Raw genomic sequence first — 13,960 nt, 5'->3', positions numbered from 1 at the left:
CATTTGCCTGTACGTTCAAAAAATGGATATGGAGTTAAAAAAAAATTTCCCTGGTGATTCTGACATTGATCTCGGCCTTCTCTCCTATGTGGAAATTGGGGCTAACTGCTTCTCACTCTGGTTTTATAGCTGATCTCAACCCCTCAGAACCATCACTGGTAGTTAGAACCTGCACAGCCTTGTACTACATAATTCCAAGATGTATGACACACGTGCTTCCTAAGCAAACGCAGGTGCAAACAGGGATCACAGAATGACCCGCTCCAACAGCATCGCCGCTGTAGGCAGCCACCTGGGAGAAGTGGCAGCTTCTGCAGGGCTGTGATCAATGAATGCAGGTAAAGCATTTCAGCAGGCCCCCAGCAGAGTGCGTCAGGCCTCCAGACACCAGGGGGCTCTGACAAGACCAGCCTGTGGCTGTGAGCCACGTGGTTTCCACTTCTGTGTGTGTTTGTGAGCACCATTGTGAGGGCACATACCCAGGTGTGAAAAGACCCAAAGCTCCTGCAAGAACCCTGTTCTGTTTGCCTGGTATAAAATCCTCAACGCTTGCGTCGACAGGCAATGCCCCAGAACTCACTGAGAACGCCGAAATCGGTTATTTTAGACATCATTAGGACTCAGCAGTCGCTCAAGTGCATTAAAGCAGCTGGGTTCCTGTGGCAAAGCAGGTCTAATGGGACGGAGGGTTAAGTACAGCAAGGGGTGTGTCATCAAGGTCCCCTCAGCCCGAGCCTCAGGGACTCTTTAAAAGCAAATATCGGTCCTACTCAAACAAAGCATATAAATCAGTATAATTTCGTCTCAGATACTATTCACTGAAATGTTCAAGGGAAAGCTAAAAAGGATGCAGTCATACTGTATCTATCTTCATATTTAATTAAAAAGAGAGCTAACAGCACTTCCAAGAGGGGGGTCATTCCTTGTTCAGCACAAGATTTCTCTGTGCAAAGCTATTTTGAGAATGGGCAATAAAACAATTCAATATATAAACACTTACGAAAGCTACCATTTCAGAAATGCTACTGATGCTTTAGCTATCAACTCTGAAGACAAGGTACAAATGACAACCCCACAGCTGGAGGCGGCCATAGGAGAGGCCTGAACATCATCTACTGTCAAAGCCCCATCAAATCCGCCATCTTCCTCTTCCCTCAGAGTGCTCAGAGGCCCCAACTGCCTGCAACAGAAAGTGTCACAGAAAAAGGTTTAGAGCAAGAAAAGTTACACGCAAAACTTAAAATAATCTCTCCAAATTCAAGAGATCAGATAACTATTATCTCCTGCATAGCAACTGTATGAACAACAGAGGAAGAAACAAGGATGATATCCTACAAAAAAAAAAAGAAATGAATGGACACTACAAGATGACAGGTTTAAAATAAGAACCCCACACAGTGGAACACCTTTAAAGAGAAGCGCACAAAGGTGAGCTGCGGGCAGATGGCTTGGTTTCCAGCCCAGTGAGTGCACAGCGGCTCTCTGGGCAGGAAGGGACATTCGGCCCTGCCTATCTGTGTGCACACATGGAATCTTCAAACACACCTTCGGCTTGCCCTCCCTGGAAAAATAATTACGAATTGGGCATCAAGACATCTGATGGTTCTCACGTGACATTTACCCCACAGAGCTGCCTGCGCCTGCCTTAAAGCCCACCCACAATTTCATTTTCAATTAGCAGCTCCTCGAAAGACAGTCATGAAAGCAGTTGCTAAAGAGCATTCAGATGTCACTGAAAGACTGCAAACCCAAACTGGAAACAGCACATTATGAGTCGCCTGTCACCACCATCAACTCCCACGGGAATCTCGCAACACGTGGCTATCACAGCCATCTGCTCAGCTCCCACCGACACCACTGCAAACCACAGCCACCCACCCACTCATTCCCTGTCATGTGCAGACGTGTGGGGACGGGACTGCTGTGAGCAGAACACAGGGAGGCCTATTTCATATGCTGTAGCTAAGAGCTGGCCACGTGCAGATAACACTGCCCCATCAGAAGAGCGGAAACTGAAACTGAACACAGAAACGCAGTCTTTTATAATGAAAGGGAGTTCCGTCTGCCCTCATCAATATTGAAGGTGCAGTGGCTGCACTTTGTAAAGAGAAGAACATGTTCCGTCACCCCTCGGTCATGAGTATTACAGGGATTTATGGTGGGGGGAGTCGAAACTCATTTCTGTCTCTTTGTCTTTCTTACTCCTCTAACAATATACAGGATTTAAACGGCCTTTAATAGTATGGTTCTGCATACACATACATATAACCAATTCTTACTTCAGGATTTAGTGAACGACTCTGTTTTATGGAACAATTTCTATAGGTCTTGGGATCACTCAAGCTGAGTTACTGCCCATTCTTTTAATTGCAATCGCTTTTCCAATTCAGCCTATTTTCTCTCTGTAGGTTTTATTTTACGAGGCGGTAGTCAATGTGCTATGTCCTTTTTTAGTCAACTTTTACTAAACTTTAATCAAAAATTGTATGTGTCACTTGGGATGAACTTTACTCCCGGGCACACCACTGCAAACATCTGTCTCACTGCCGTCGAGTGATGTTCCGGCTCACTCTTACCAACATTTGGGGCTGACGGACTACATCCCAGCATCCCAGACGGTGGCATAAAGCATCAGGAGACACACAGTCCAGAATTCTAGAACTCAGAAAATAAACTCTTGCTGCTTCCAGATGCCCAAGTGAAAACAAAACACCCTTCCTATAATTGATTATATTAGTCCCAGGTTTTTCAGTACCAAACAAACACCTCCAATATAATACAGAACTAAATCTGAACAGAGACAAGCCTGGATGGGGCTTTCCTCAATAACCGGATGTTAAAAACTGGCATCTCATCCATATTTCAAGTCAATCAAGATTCCAAGAGTGATTACAAGCCAATTTTCCCCCCACCCCAATACTTCTTTATATGTTTTCATTCTTATTTCTGTAGTTTGGACAAAGGGAAAAAAAGTAGAATTCATAAGAAGGAAAATAAAGAATTTTTTTTAACATGTTTGTAATTTTCACGACTACACAATTTTTGAAAAACAAATGAATTCCCAATTAACATATTAAACTTGAAATTCTGAAGCATGAAGTAAAAATGATTTAACTGCAGCTCACATTTCTTGATACTAGCTCAAGGTACCTTCGGTCATTTAACCATGATAACAAATGTATTTAGGAAGAGCACAGAGCAAAGTTCCTATGTCTTTTTATTACTCAAGTCTAATCCCCAATTACATTAGTGTTTCAAATGCTCTGATTTCCAGACACCTGTAGGCTCTAGAGTCAAGCTGGATAAATACCTGAGTGATTTCAGTCTGGATTTCCACCCAAAACTAATTAGCAGTTCTTCAGAAATGTGGCTTGAACTGGATCTGTTTAATCAAAGTTTCCTATTATAAATCCTCCTTTGCAAGTTAATTTCTACTAGTAACAAATGTCACAGAGAAGTCCTCAGACAATCTGAGCCAGTCGCACTGATACAAAGGATCAGCCTCTAGTATCTAGTAGTAGGGCTCTCACTAGGCAAGCATGTGTTAAGAGGCACTGCCCCACCAGGGTGACGGGAGGCACAGCCAGTGGCCTAGTCACCTCGGCCTTTCTGTGCCAACATGACCACGGGCTCTAAGTCCATGCTAAACAGATGCACCACCAGGCACAGCTCTAAAAATAGCTCTAACTAAAGACTTGGCACTGGATCAACCCCTCGTCCTCCTATACATCACTATGCATCTTTGGTATCTACAATTTATAATTCTGTATACAGTTTTGTTATCTTCAGTGTCAGCTTCACATCCTCGACAGTTTGATTCCATCACACTAGATGTTCAGACAGAAAAGCAAATTTCCACTCCTCACAAGCAATACCTACCCAGCCCAATTTGTATAAAGATGTTTTTAAACCACATAAAGGCATTCCCACATAAGCCCTTCTCACTAGCAAGGTTAGAGTCTACCTGCCGGACTCCTGAAATAGTCCCTAATTCCCTTCTCTTCCTCTCAGATGATATTCTCCTATAGCTGTAAGCAATTGCAATAGGTTGTCTCTTTCTCTGGGAAGTTCTGTTCTTACATGAATGGATTTTTGTCTCCTAAAATTCAGTTAGAAGGGAGACACTAGGATATTTTTTGGTGGAACATCGGCACAATGGCTCCGAGCCACAAAGGCCTGCTTTAATCAGAGACAACTGAAACAAGTATTGTATTTTTTTAAATATGTCGCCATTGAAAACACAACATATTAAGAAACACGCAAACACCGCAGCTGCTTGGTGCGCTGCTTGGTTTAGTACCTACACACTAGCTTTAAAGGAAGGGGACAGGAGCCTCCCCTCACTTCTACAGCTGGACAGTGAAGTAGAGAACGGGGACTGAGTAAGAGAAAACCGAGTAAGAGCTCCTGAGAGAATAAAAGCAAATTCTATCTTCTCGTTCTCCCAGAAGAAAGGTTCAAGATGTTGGGAAAGTTGGAAACCAAACTTATGCAGTCAGTTGGGAGGCGGAGGAACTGACGGCTGCTTTCTAGCTAGAACAGCATCTATTATGGGAGGCACACCAGAGCCTAAGCTCATGCTCTGAAACAGGCAAGGAGCACAGAACCTGCTTGCCCCATACACAGAAGTCCCAACCTTGAAAATCCATAGACAGCTGATGGGTGATCCTGTTGCCATGGGGACTGGCCATCACACCTAAACTCGGGGTCCAGCTAGGAGGGAACCACCTTACCTTCCTTGGCTCTGCTGCCCCCAGTCCACCTCAAGGGTAACCCACATGCCTTTCCATCCAGTCTCAGTCCTGATCCATGAGCCCTGCCCAAAGGCCCACAACTGCACTGATTTTTGAGGAAAAGAGGAGTCCCCACTTTCCACACTAACTAAAAGGTAACACAGGAACCAACCCCACTGCTTTCCATATTACAGAGTACTCAGACCACCAAATAGTATGCTTATTGGCCAGTGGGGTCTGCTTGGTCTTCCTGGCAGGGAAGGGAGGCCAAGAGGAGTAATCCCTGATGGTTTCCAGGTGAGGCAGAAAAGGCTGTGAACACTTGTGCTACAGTAGGCCCAAGCACAGCACAACAGAGGGAGAAAGCCCTCCTCTGCTGCAACGAGAATATCCATGAGAGTTTCTGTATATGTTTTTAAACACACACACCAATGGTCCTAGACTCTGGTCCATCAGTTGGTGAACATGAAGACATAACTTGCTGAGCAGAATTATTCTGAAGTTGTGGAGGTAGCAGTCTTCTGATGAGACGCTCATCACCTCCCTTAACTCTTAGGTTTAGGTGGGTAGCAGGGGACTGGGCGAGAGCAAGAGCAAAACTTGCAAGTGTTTGAAGCCCAGCCCCAATTCTCAGAAGCTAAATGGAGAGCAAGGAGTGCTAAGGACCCACCCTTAGCGACGGAGGCAGAGATCAAGGCCCCTTCCCGGGATCTGTCCTGGAAGGAAACATGCCTTGGTTTAGGCTTGCTGGGGTTCACAGAACAATACCCTACAACCACCAGCCCTTGGGTGGTGAAGGCATCCACCACCCAGCTCTCACGCGTCTTCCTTACAGGCCGGCTCGGCCTCCTGAGTTTGATACAGCTGACATCCATGCAGGACACTGGCCCCAGGTGTTGCTGTGCCAGGATTTCTCACAGGTGAGGGGACACGCTAGGATGGCTGTTAATGACCCATTCTGTTCTCTGTTAGTTAGAAGAGTTCATGTAACCTAAAACTTCCTTCTAGTTCACTTATGTCTATTTCGTCTGGTTCAGTCCATATAGAGAGAAAGGACAGACTAATGGACTAAATGGAGATTCAAAAATATCCATTCAGAATCAAATCTGGGAGTTCTCTGAACTCTCATCAACTTTTCCTCATTGCATCCCTATTTTTAAAACTGCTTTATTCTCTCAGTGTTTTAAACTATAAAGTACTGAATTTTTAAAGCATCCACTATAGTCTAGAAGTTAGACATACTGAAGGAAAACTAAATTCAAACTCCTGGGAAGAATTCCGTTTTCCCAAAATGCTTCTGAGAAAGTCATAATTTCACTAAAAGGTTTGACAATGTGTCACTTCATTATGTTCTCAGTGATTTCATTGTGACTTAGTCTCCCAATTCGAGAATAGAGCTCCTTATAGAGAGGATATGTGTAGCCACCGTTTTGATTTTCCCAATTCTGAGTAGGAAAGGATAACTACCATGTCCTTATGAGTAAGAGCTCAAACTGTTGTATATAATGGCCACCAAGTGCTCACAAAATGAGCAGTTTTGTGGAGGACAAATATAAACCTGAGTGGCGGGAGATGTTAGAAAGATATGCACTCTTTTGTGTAATAGTTAATTTGTTCCTGTCTTCATTATTTTCAACCCCTTTGGAAATTAAGGAGAGTGTTCAAATTTGCCATATAAAAAATGGAGCCACTTTACAAGTCAGTTGCCAGCTCCGCATCGTCTAAGGCAGGATAAAAACATAATCTGACAAATAGTTTCCGTTGGTGGTTAAGTGCCAGTTAAAGGCTTTCTTCTAACAACATGGAGAAACATCATGAGGACTGAGGTTTTCTAATCAGGCAAGAGAAGGGAAAAGCGGTTTGATTTCAGAACTATACATTTCTCTTATGAAACTGTTTAATTGTACTCTCACAGTAAAAAGATTAGAATCTGCCTTCAACAGATTCTCAGGGGAAAAAAAATCCTATTATTTCCTCTCCACTAAGGAGTAACATCTTCCCATAATTACAGGAAAGCTGTGCATTAAGTTGCCTGCTCAGGAAGTACCATTTCCTAATAAAATGCAGAAGTAATCCAGTCTCCTCAAGCCAAAAATAGACTAAATATAAATTCTCAGCTGTACCTCCCTCTTTCATCTCTAGTTCTTGTGATTATACCCCACCCCCCAATAAGAGGCACTGCACAGAATCATTAATTTAGAAATTCTCCTCAAGGCCCGTCTCATCACCAGGTTCCCTCGCAGCTAAGATGGTCAGAATCAGTTACCGTTATCTACTAAGACACAAAGACAGGGAGAAAAGCAATGGCAACGCATACAGGCATCTACCACGATAGGAAAGCCATCGAAAATATTCTTGGTACACGTTTTAGAACACCTACTATGGCCATTAAACACTCATGTGTCACCTTTTACCAACAATCACACGACAGATGGCACTTGTCCGGGCTGACACACAACTAGCCATGCCTCTCCCTCCTACTAGGAATGCATCTCACGCCTCTCCTTGAAACGTCTTTACAGAGCCAATTGGTTACACTCCAAAACTACAGTACCTTCAGGCCTAGTGCGGTCTTCCTTTACAGACCGCGACAACTATACGTCTCTGCGTTACTCATGAATGTACAGAACACGGCACTCAGAGGAAGGGGCCTGAGGCACCTTCTAGCCCGAGCCTCTCATTTTATAGATGGGCAGCAACAGTACTTTGTTCCGGGTTTCATCGTAGCACATGTGATTCTAGGAATATTGTAAATGAGAAGTATTAGAGCTTTATCTCAATTATCAATTTCTGCTTCCCTGGCTATCAGAAAAATAACACTTGATTTGGATACCCAAAAATAAGACCCAACTAGAAAATAAGCCCTAGCATTATTTTTCAGGATGCTCATAATATAAGCCCTGCCCAAAACATTAGCCCCAGTTAAGATCGCCAGCCAGACATAACTGTTTGAATAAATGTAGATTTTTTTGCACGTAAATAAATGAATAAATGTAGATTGTTGGAGCAAAAATTAATATAAGACCCGGTCTTATTTTGGGGAAAACATGGTAGTATATTTTAGCATCAACACTGAAGACAAGGAAACACCACTTGTTTTTAAAACTCTTACACAGGCCAAAGATTCATTCTTTCCTTCTCCATGATTCAAAAAGAGTGAATCGATATCACTGCTTTTCAAATATTTCACCCGAAACAAGGATAGCTTTGATTTCCAATACCACTAGTCCCAGAAGGCTGATCTTCAGGACCCAAAGCTACTCACATTTCAGACATACAGTCCCAGCCGTCTCTAATGATCATAAACTCGTTCACGGGAGGACAAGGTAGAAAGAAGAATTTTGAGGACAGACAACAGGAAAGTCAGGTCAGGCCTGGGAGTAAGAGAGTCAAGGGCGAGGAAGCAGGGCTTCGTGCAGGCTCCGAGTCAAACTGGCTTCTTGCCTGAGAGGGTGAGCAGCAGGGAGGCTGGGGGAGAGGTGCTGGTCACCCTGCGGCCTCTCTCCACCGGGAGTGGCGGCTTTTCTTACCCATCTCACACAGACACCATGAGCTGGGGTCACCATTACCACAGGAACACCGCCCTTTATAGAACCTAGCCCTTCCTCCCTCAGCCTACTCTGTTTGAAAACAGAATAAATAAACAGATAATAATAAAATAAACTTTCATCCAAATGTGACTGCTTTCAAACTTTCCAGCTCTTCCTCTGCTCTCTGAACTTGGTATTTTATCCTGTTTCTTCTTATGCTTCATAGGCCATTTCTATGGCCAAAATCATTCCCTCTGACCAAGCTACTCACATAGTTTCTAATAGTTTCTAGATATATTTGTAGATCCCCTACCTCTTATGACCTGGAGTTCTCTTTCTCTTCATGCCCAATCCTTGTCTCAATCAAAATGGGCAGAACATACAGGGGTAGTACAGCAAGCCAAAGAAATCTGGGCCTAAACCCTGGCTCTGTCCCTCATTGCTAAGTGGCCTGAGACAAGTCACTTTATCTCTCTGAGCCCCAGTTTCCCCATCTGTAACATAACCACATCACCTACCAACCAGAGGTGTGAGAATTACAGATTCTACTACACAAACACCCTCACTGAATACAACGCGATATGTATTGGGTTATCGGAAAAGTCATGACACATTTTGCAACGAAAAATAGAAAAAATATGTCATGACTTTTCCGACCACCCAATATTAGATGCATCTTAATAACTGCTAGCATAACACCAACCTGGCATTTCATTTTAGGATACCCATGTAGCTTGAGACAAACTGCCCAGTGTCACCTTTTGGGACATGTCCCTGTGATCCTTCTGAGTCCATGCTGAGATGCATCACGCTAGATGTCTTCTCGGGAGTGTCTCCTTCATTACCCACCAGGTTGAGCTTGGACCCAAAACTGGCCACTAGGTCGTGTTGAGGCTTTTGGTCCTTCCAATCTTCTAACTAAAAAGCATCACCCAAAATACACTCCTGGTGCTTTATAAGAATGATTTCCAAACTGGCCTGTCCATTACCAAACAGGAAATTTCTAAGACTACGCACAACTATGCCTCACTCCCTAGAGACTCTGGTTCTTGAGGCCCTAGGGAGGGGCCAGGAACTTGTGGTCACAGGCTCCTGATATGGTTTCTCATGATCTGTAAGGTTGTGGAACCCCTGCTTCAAATGAGCCCCCCTCTTTCCCCGCTGCAGAGAAACATCTGCAAACCAGAAATTACCTCTTCAGCTTCTAATTAGAGCACCTGCTCTGTGCCATGCTCCCTTCAAATAAGAGTCAGCCCCACCCCGTGGTCCCGCCAAAAACAAACACAACACACCCAGGACACAGGTAAGTCAGCAGGCACTAAAGCCTCCGGATTTGTGCAGAAACACTGCTACAAGCAGCTTCACTTCTCATTAAGAATCTGCCTCCTGTGAGGATTTCCACAGGCAGAAAGGCTCGCCAAATGCCAGAAGCTATATTTTCTTGTGGATCACCGAAACCGAGTTATTAACAGACCAGCAGGCCCCACCGCCAGACCTTCATACTATCAGCAGATCACAAAGACAATCGTGAATCAGGGGCTCTATGGAGAGCTACCAAGAAGCTGGTAGGCAGATCCATGCCTTCTCCACTGCTCCGCACGTGCCACGATATCTGAGCTGCCCTGGAAGGTACAAATCTCATGCGTGGCGCTGCTCACAGGAGGATCAGCACGCTTAGCACCACAGAACCCTAAACACACAACGCATTCACAAATCAAACCTGCCTGTTCCATTTGTCCAATTATGAGACAGCTCCCTTACCGACCAGACTACCTGACCACCATCAAGCCCTCAGCAGTCTGCCCTGAACGCGGGGGCAGCAGCACTGAGCTCTGCTACACTGGGCACGGCTGACCAGAAGGGCACCAAGAGGCAGTTTCCGGTCCTAATGAAACCCTGGCTTGGGCTGGCGTACTCTCTAGAAGCCAAGCACCAAGCTCCAGAGGACATGTCCACCTGTCAGAAGCAGCACGGAAGGCAGGCCCCTGGGAAGGGGTGCTGCCACGCAGCCGAGACTGGCCCACGCTTCCTCACCTGTCTGAGTCCCTTGGGCATCTTCTTTCTCTTCCCCAGGTGCTGGCAGAGGTTGCGGTCATTCTCCCGATCTGAGCTGCAGTGGTGCGGGTGACTAAGCCGGCTCTTCTTGGAGTGGAAGGACAAGCCGTTGCTCAGGGCTTCTCGCTTCTTCTTGCTCAGAGGAGTCTGGCGTTTCTCCACACGCTCTTGAGGCTTAAGTGCGACATCTTTCTGTAGAAAAGAAGAGAATGGAAAGGAAGTGGTGGTTACATAGCCATCTAGGGTCACACTCAAAATACAGGCTAAATGGGGTTACTTTTTTTTTTTTTTTAAGCTGAGCCATCCTGCCACCTGTTGGCAGCTCAGCGGCTGCTCAGCTCAGGCCGGGACTCGAACTGCTGTTGCTCAGAGCTCAAACTCTTGAGCAAGCTCTTAACCAACTGAGCCACTCGGCCGGCCCCTGGGGTTACTTTTTAAAAGGGAGGGGGAAGGGTAGGAAAACGGGATATGAGAATACCAAAAACTAAAACAGAGCTCTCAGTTTTTCTGAATGCCACTACGCATATATCCCTTCTATTCTTGTTGGGCAAAAAAGTCAACTAAGCACAAAGTATCCATCCATTGGAAGTGATTTCGCTGCTGTCTTGGCGGCTTTCCATCTGATTCTGGGCGGAGCCCAGCACACAATATTCCCTGAGGGGACTCAATACATTCACTTCCCAATGTGGTACATCAATTATGTTTCGGAAAAGGAGTATTAAGTGCATACACGGCCCCAAAAAAGCAGCACAGGACTGAAAGTGCCAGGGCCTGGTGGATGTGAGCCAGCGAGAAGGTAATTGTGAGTGCACACGGTTAAAATGTTTCCTCAATGCATTACATTTTTACCACAAGTTCCTCTGAGCATCCTTAATTCCCATCTTCTTTGCAAAATGTAACAATATTGTCACCAAGATCAAAAGCAACTTTTCATTTATTCCTGTGTGTGGCTGGGGGTGGGGAAAGGGTAGGAGAGGGTTATGGGGGGACAGGAAGCAGCTCTGTAGAAACTACAGGCAAGCACTTTGGGCCACAATCTAGTAGAGCTGTGTGCCCGCGGGCGGCTAAGGACAGACTGCGGTCCCACAAGACCGGGGTTTGAGCCTGACACTGACATTATTCAATACGAGCCTTGGCATAAGTCACTGCAACTCTGAGCTATGTGTGAAGTGGGCTCAGGTTGACCTGATTCTATACACGGGAATGTCCGCTGATCCCTGAGAAAGACGGTACACATTAAGCACTAAAATTAAAACGACCTGGCACTCAATACTTTGTAAATGAGTGGATATGACCCTCCTTTCACTGAAAATGCTCCTTCGTGGAGCCTGACCCCTGCATAATTTCTCAGTGTCAGTGGTCCTAAATGCACAATTAAAAATGACATAAAACCAGAACAAACATTTCCCTTTACCCATTTCTCATTTCCTTCATCGCCAATATCCTTGAGGCAGTTATTTGTCCTACTGCTTCCAACATCCCAGCACTCCCTACTTGACATGCATGGTGTTCCTTGATGTCTTTCCCCAGTCAGCCACCGCCATCAGTTTGGGACCTTGGGCCTTCGTATCACAATGCTTTGCCTTGGCCTCAAAAGTCCTCCTTCCACAACTCTCCCTTCTCCAGCTTAAGGACTCTTAGCAGCACGGCCTGCTCAGGAAGACCTTTCTATAAGGCAAAAGCAACGTCCTCAGGCCTTCACTCATTCAACAAGCAATTTTTGTGTGCCCAGGATATGCCAAGTACAAACAGCACTGTCCTATAGTGGTAAGAAAATAACTGTGTGTAGGGGGGAGGGGGGATCCCCAAGGCATGGAGCTTAGAATTTAGGGGACAAATACCAATCAAAGCACACAAATATATAATTGCAAACTGAACTGACTGCTCTAAAAGGGGCTAAAATGGGGGAAATGTTTTGATCCAGAGGAAGGGGTTGTGGTTGAAAAGATGACTGCCATTTCACCTAGATTTGAAAGTCTGAGCAGAGAAAACTGCTTGTGCAAAGGACCTGAGGCAGCTGGTAGCATGATCTCTTGAAAGACTGAGGGCAAGAACTAAGTATCATTCATCTCAGTAACCCCAGAGCTTCACATAGTCAGACAAATAATAGGTGGGGATATTTAGGTATTAGATAGATAGATAGATAGATAGATAGATAGATAGATAGATAGATAGATAGAATATATGCTAAATAAATAAATAAATAAGACAACTAGTTAAAGTACCCAAACCTGCCAACTGCAGTTGTGAGTTGATACTATCCCAAGCCACCTCTAACACAGGGAGAAGCAGGCTGCACAAGCTGATGGCAGCAGGAAACAAAGACACCTACAGGTGCTGCTGGCACATGAGAAGGATCACAGCACACAGCAAAAAGCCCCAGAAAAGGAGAAAGGCCTTGTACTCAGAGCAAAAGGATACCAAAGGTAACAGCCTTACAGGCAAACGCATGCCTCGGGCCTAACGTCCAGCTGCTGTCACTGCACATGATTTACCCTCTGCCGCTGCAGAGGCAGCTCTCCTGAGGCACCAAGGGTGTGCTGAGAAGTGTTCAGGGCGCAAGCTGAGATCAAAGCAAGTGCCATGGCCAATGACTGCAGTCTCAGAACCTTGTCCCCTGTGCCCAACACAGGCTAAACGTTCCTCATTCCTTTGTGCAGTGCCCACTCCCACCGTCAGCCACAGCAGATGTCTGCTCAGCTCAGACCAGTCAGTGCTCAGCCTCACATGGAATTAGGAGAGTCAGCTGGCATGAAGACACTCAGGTATAATGGCAGCGCTAGCAAAAGCAGCCAGGTGACTTCCACAAGGGCTGCTCCTATACAATATGATTCAACAGCACCATTTCTAAGGATAATATATAAATTCCCCACAGGGTAAAAAAATCCTTCTGTGTCACACCACCCACCCACTGCCCGGCATCATATGCATGCAGAGTATCGGATTAATAAACAAATGATATTTAATAACGTATGGGCTGTGCTTTTAAAAAAATGAGGCCATTCTCTTTGAAGACAAAATCTTTCATACTGAAGGTACTCCAAGTGTATTGAAAATTATGTGCAATTCCATACAAATGTGAATTAATATTTATGAGAGTATGGTATAATTTTTTCCAAATCCACTTTATTTTCCTGTAGCATATTAATCAAGGCATTCTCGCTGCACTGCAGAATAGCGACAGAGCAAATGGACCCCATGCCGCGACATTAGCTTGTGAGAGGCCTGCCAAAGCCTTACAGCAGCTCTACAATCATCTGAGCTCCAATTACTATCCAGAGTTTCAACTCGGGAGGGTATGTGGGGGGAAGAGAGGATCAAAGTGTTTGTAGAGGTGGTGGCTTAAGGAGTAAAGAACAAATGAACAGTGTTTTAAAAGTTTTTTTATTATGTAAGGTTTATATTTTCAAAGACTAGAGATTATCTTTATTCTTTCAAAGTATAGTTTTATTTATAAATTACTGTATAGACCCTTTAGTACAATTCCTGAATCAACAAGACCACACTGTTCAATTCCTGTATAAACACTTACTGACTTGTTACTATGTATACAGTAAAATAATCATTTAACTTTTCATTGACTGTCCTGGGGAAAAAAGGACAAAAACTGTCCATTATAAGCAAAGAGAAGTGAAGACAGAT

At 44.8% G+C, this 13,960-nt stretch overlaps 1 protein-coding gene across 5 annotated transcripts in view; it reads right to left on the bottom strand.

Moving 5' to 3' along the window:
- Positions 1-13,960, bottom strand: part of AUTS2 (activator of transcription and developmental regulator AUTS2) — a 1,181,390-nt gene that overhangs the window by 870,754 nt on the left and 296,676 nt on the right. For all 5 annotated transcript variants that reach the window (XM_019654461.1, XM_019654460.1, XM_019654462.1 and 2 more), the window contains exon 2: positions 10,298-10,510. In XM_019654461.1, the coding sequence (XP_019510006.1) occupies positions 10,298-10,510 (213 nt within the window). The remainder of the gene's footprint in view (positions 1-10,297; positions 10,511-13,960) is intronic.

Source organism: Hipposideros armiger, unplaced genomic scaffold (assembly GCF_001890085.2).
Source record: "Hipposideros armiger isolate ML-2016 unplaced genomic scaffold, ASM189008v1 scaffold_223, whole genome shotgun sequence".
Classification (NCBI taxonomy): Eukaryota; Metazoa; Chordata; class Mammalia; order Chiroptera; family Hipposideridae; genus Hipposideros; species Hipposideros armiger.
The sequence above is the reverse complement of the archived record's forward strand: the minus strand, read 5'-3'. Positions and strand labels throughout refer to the sequence as shown.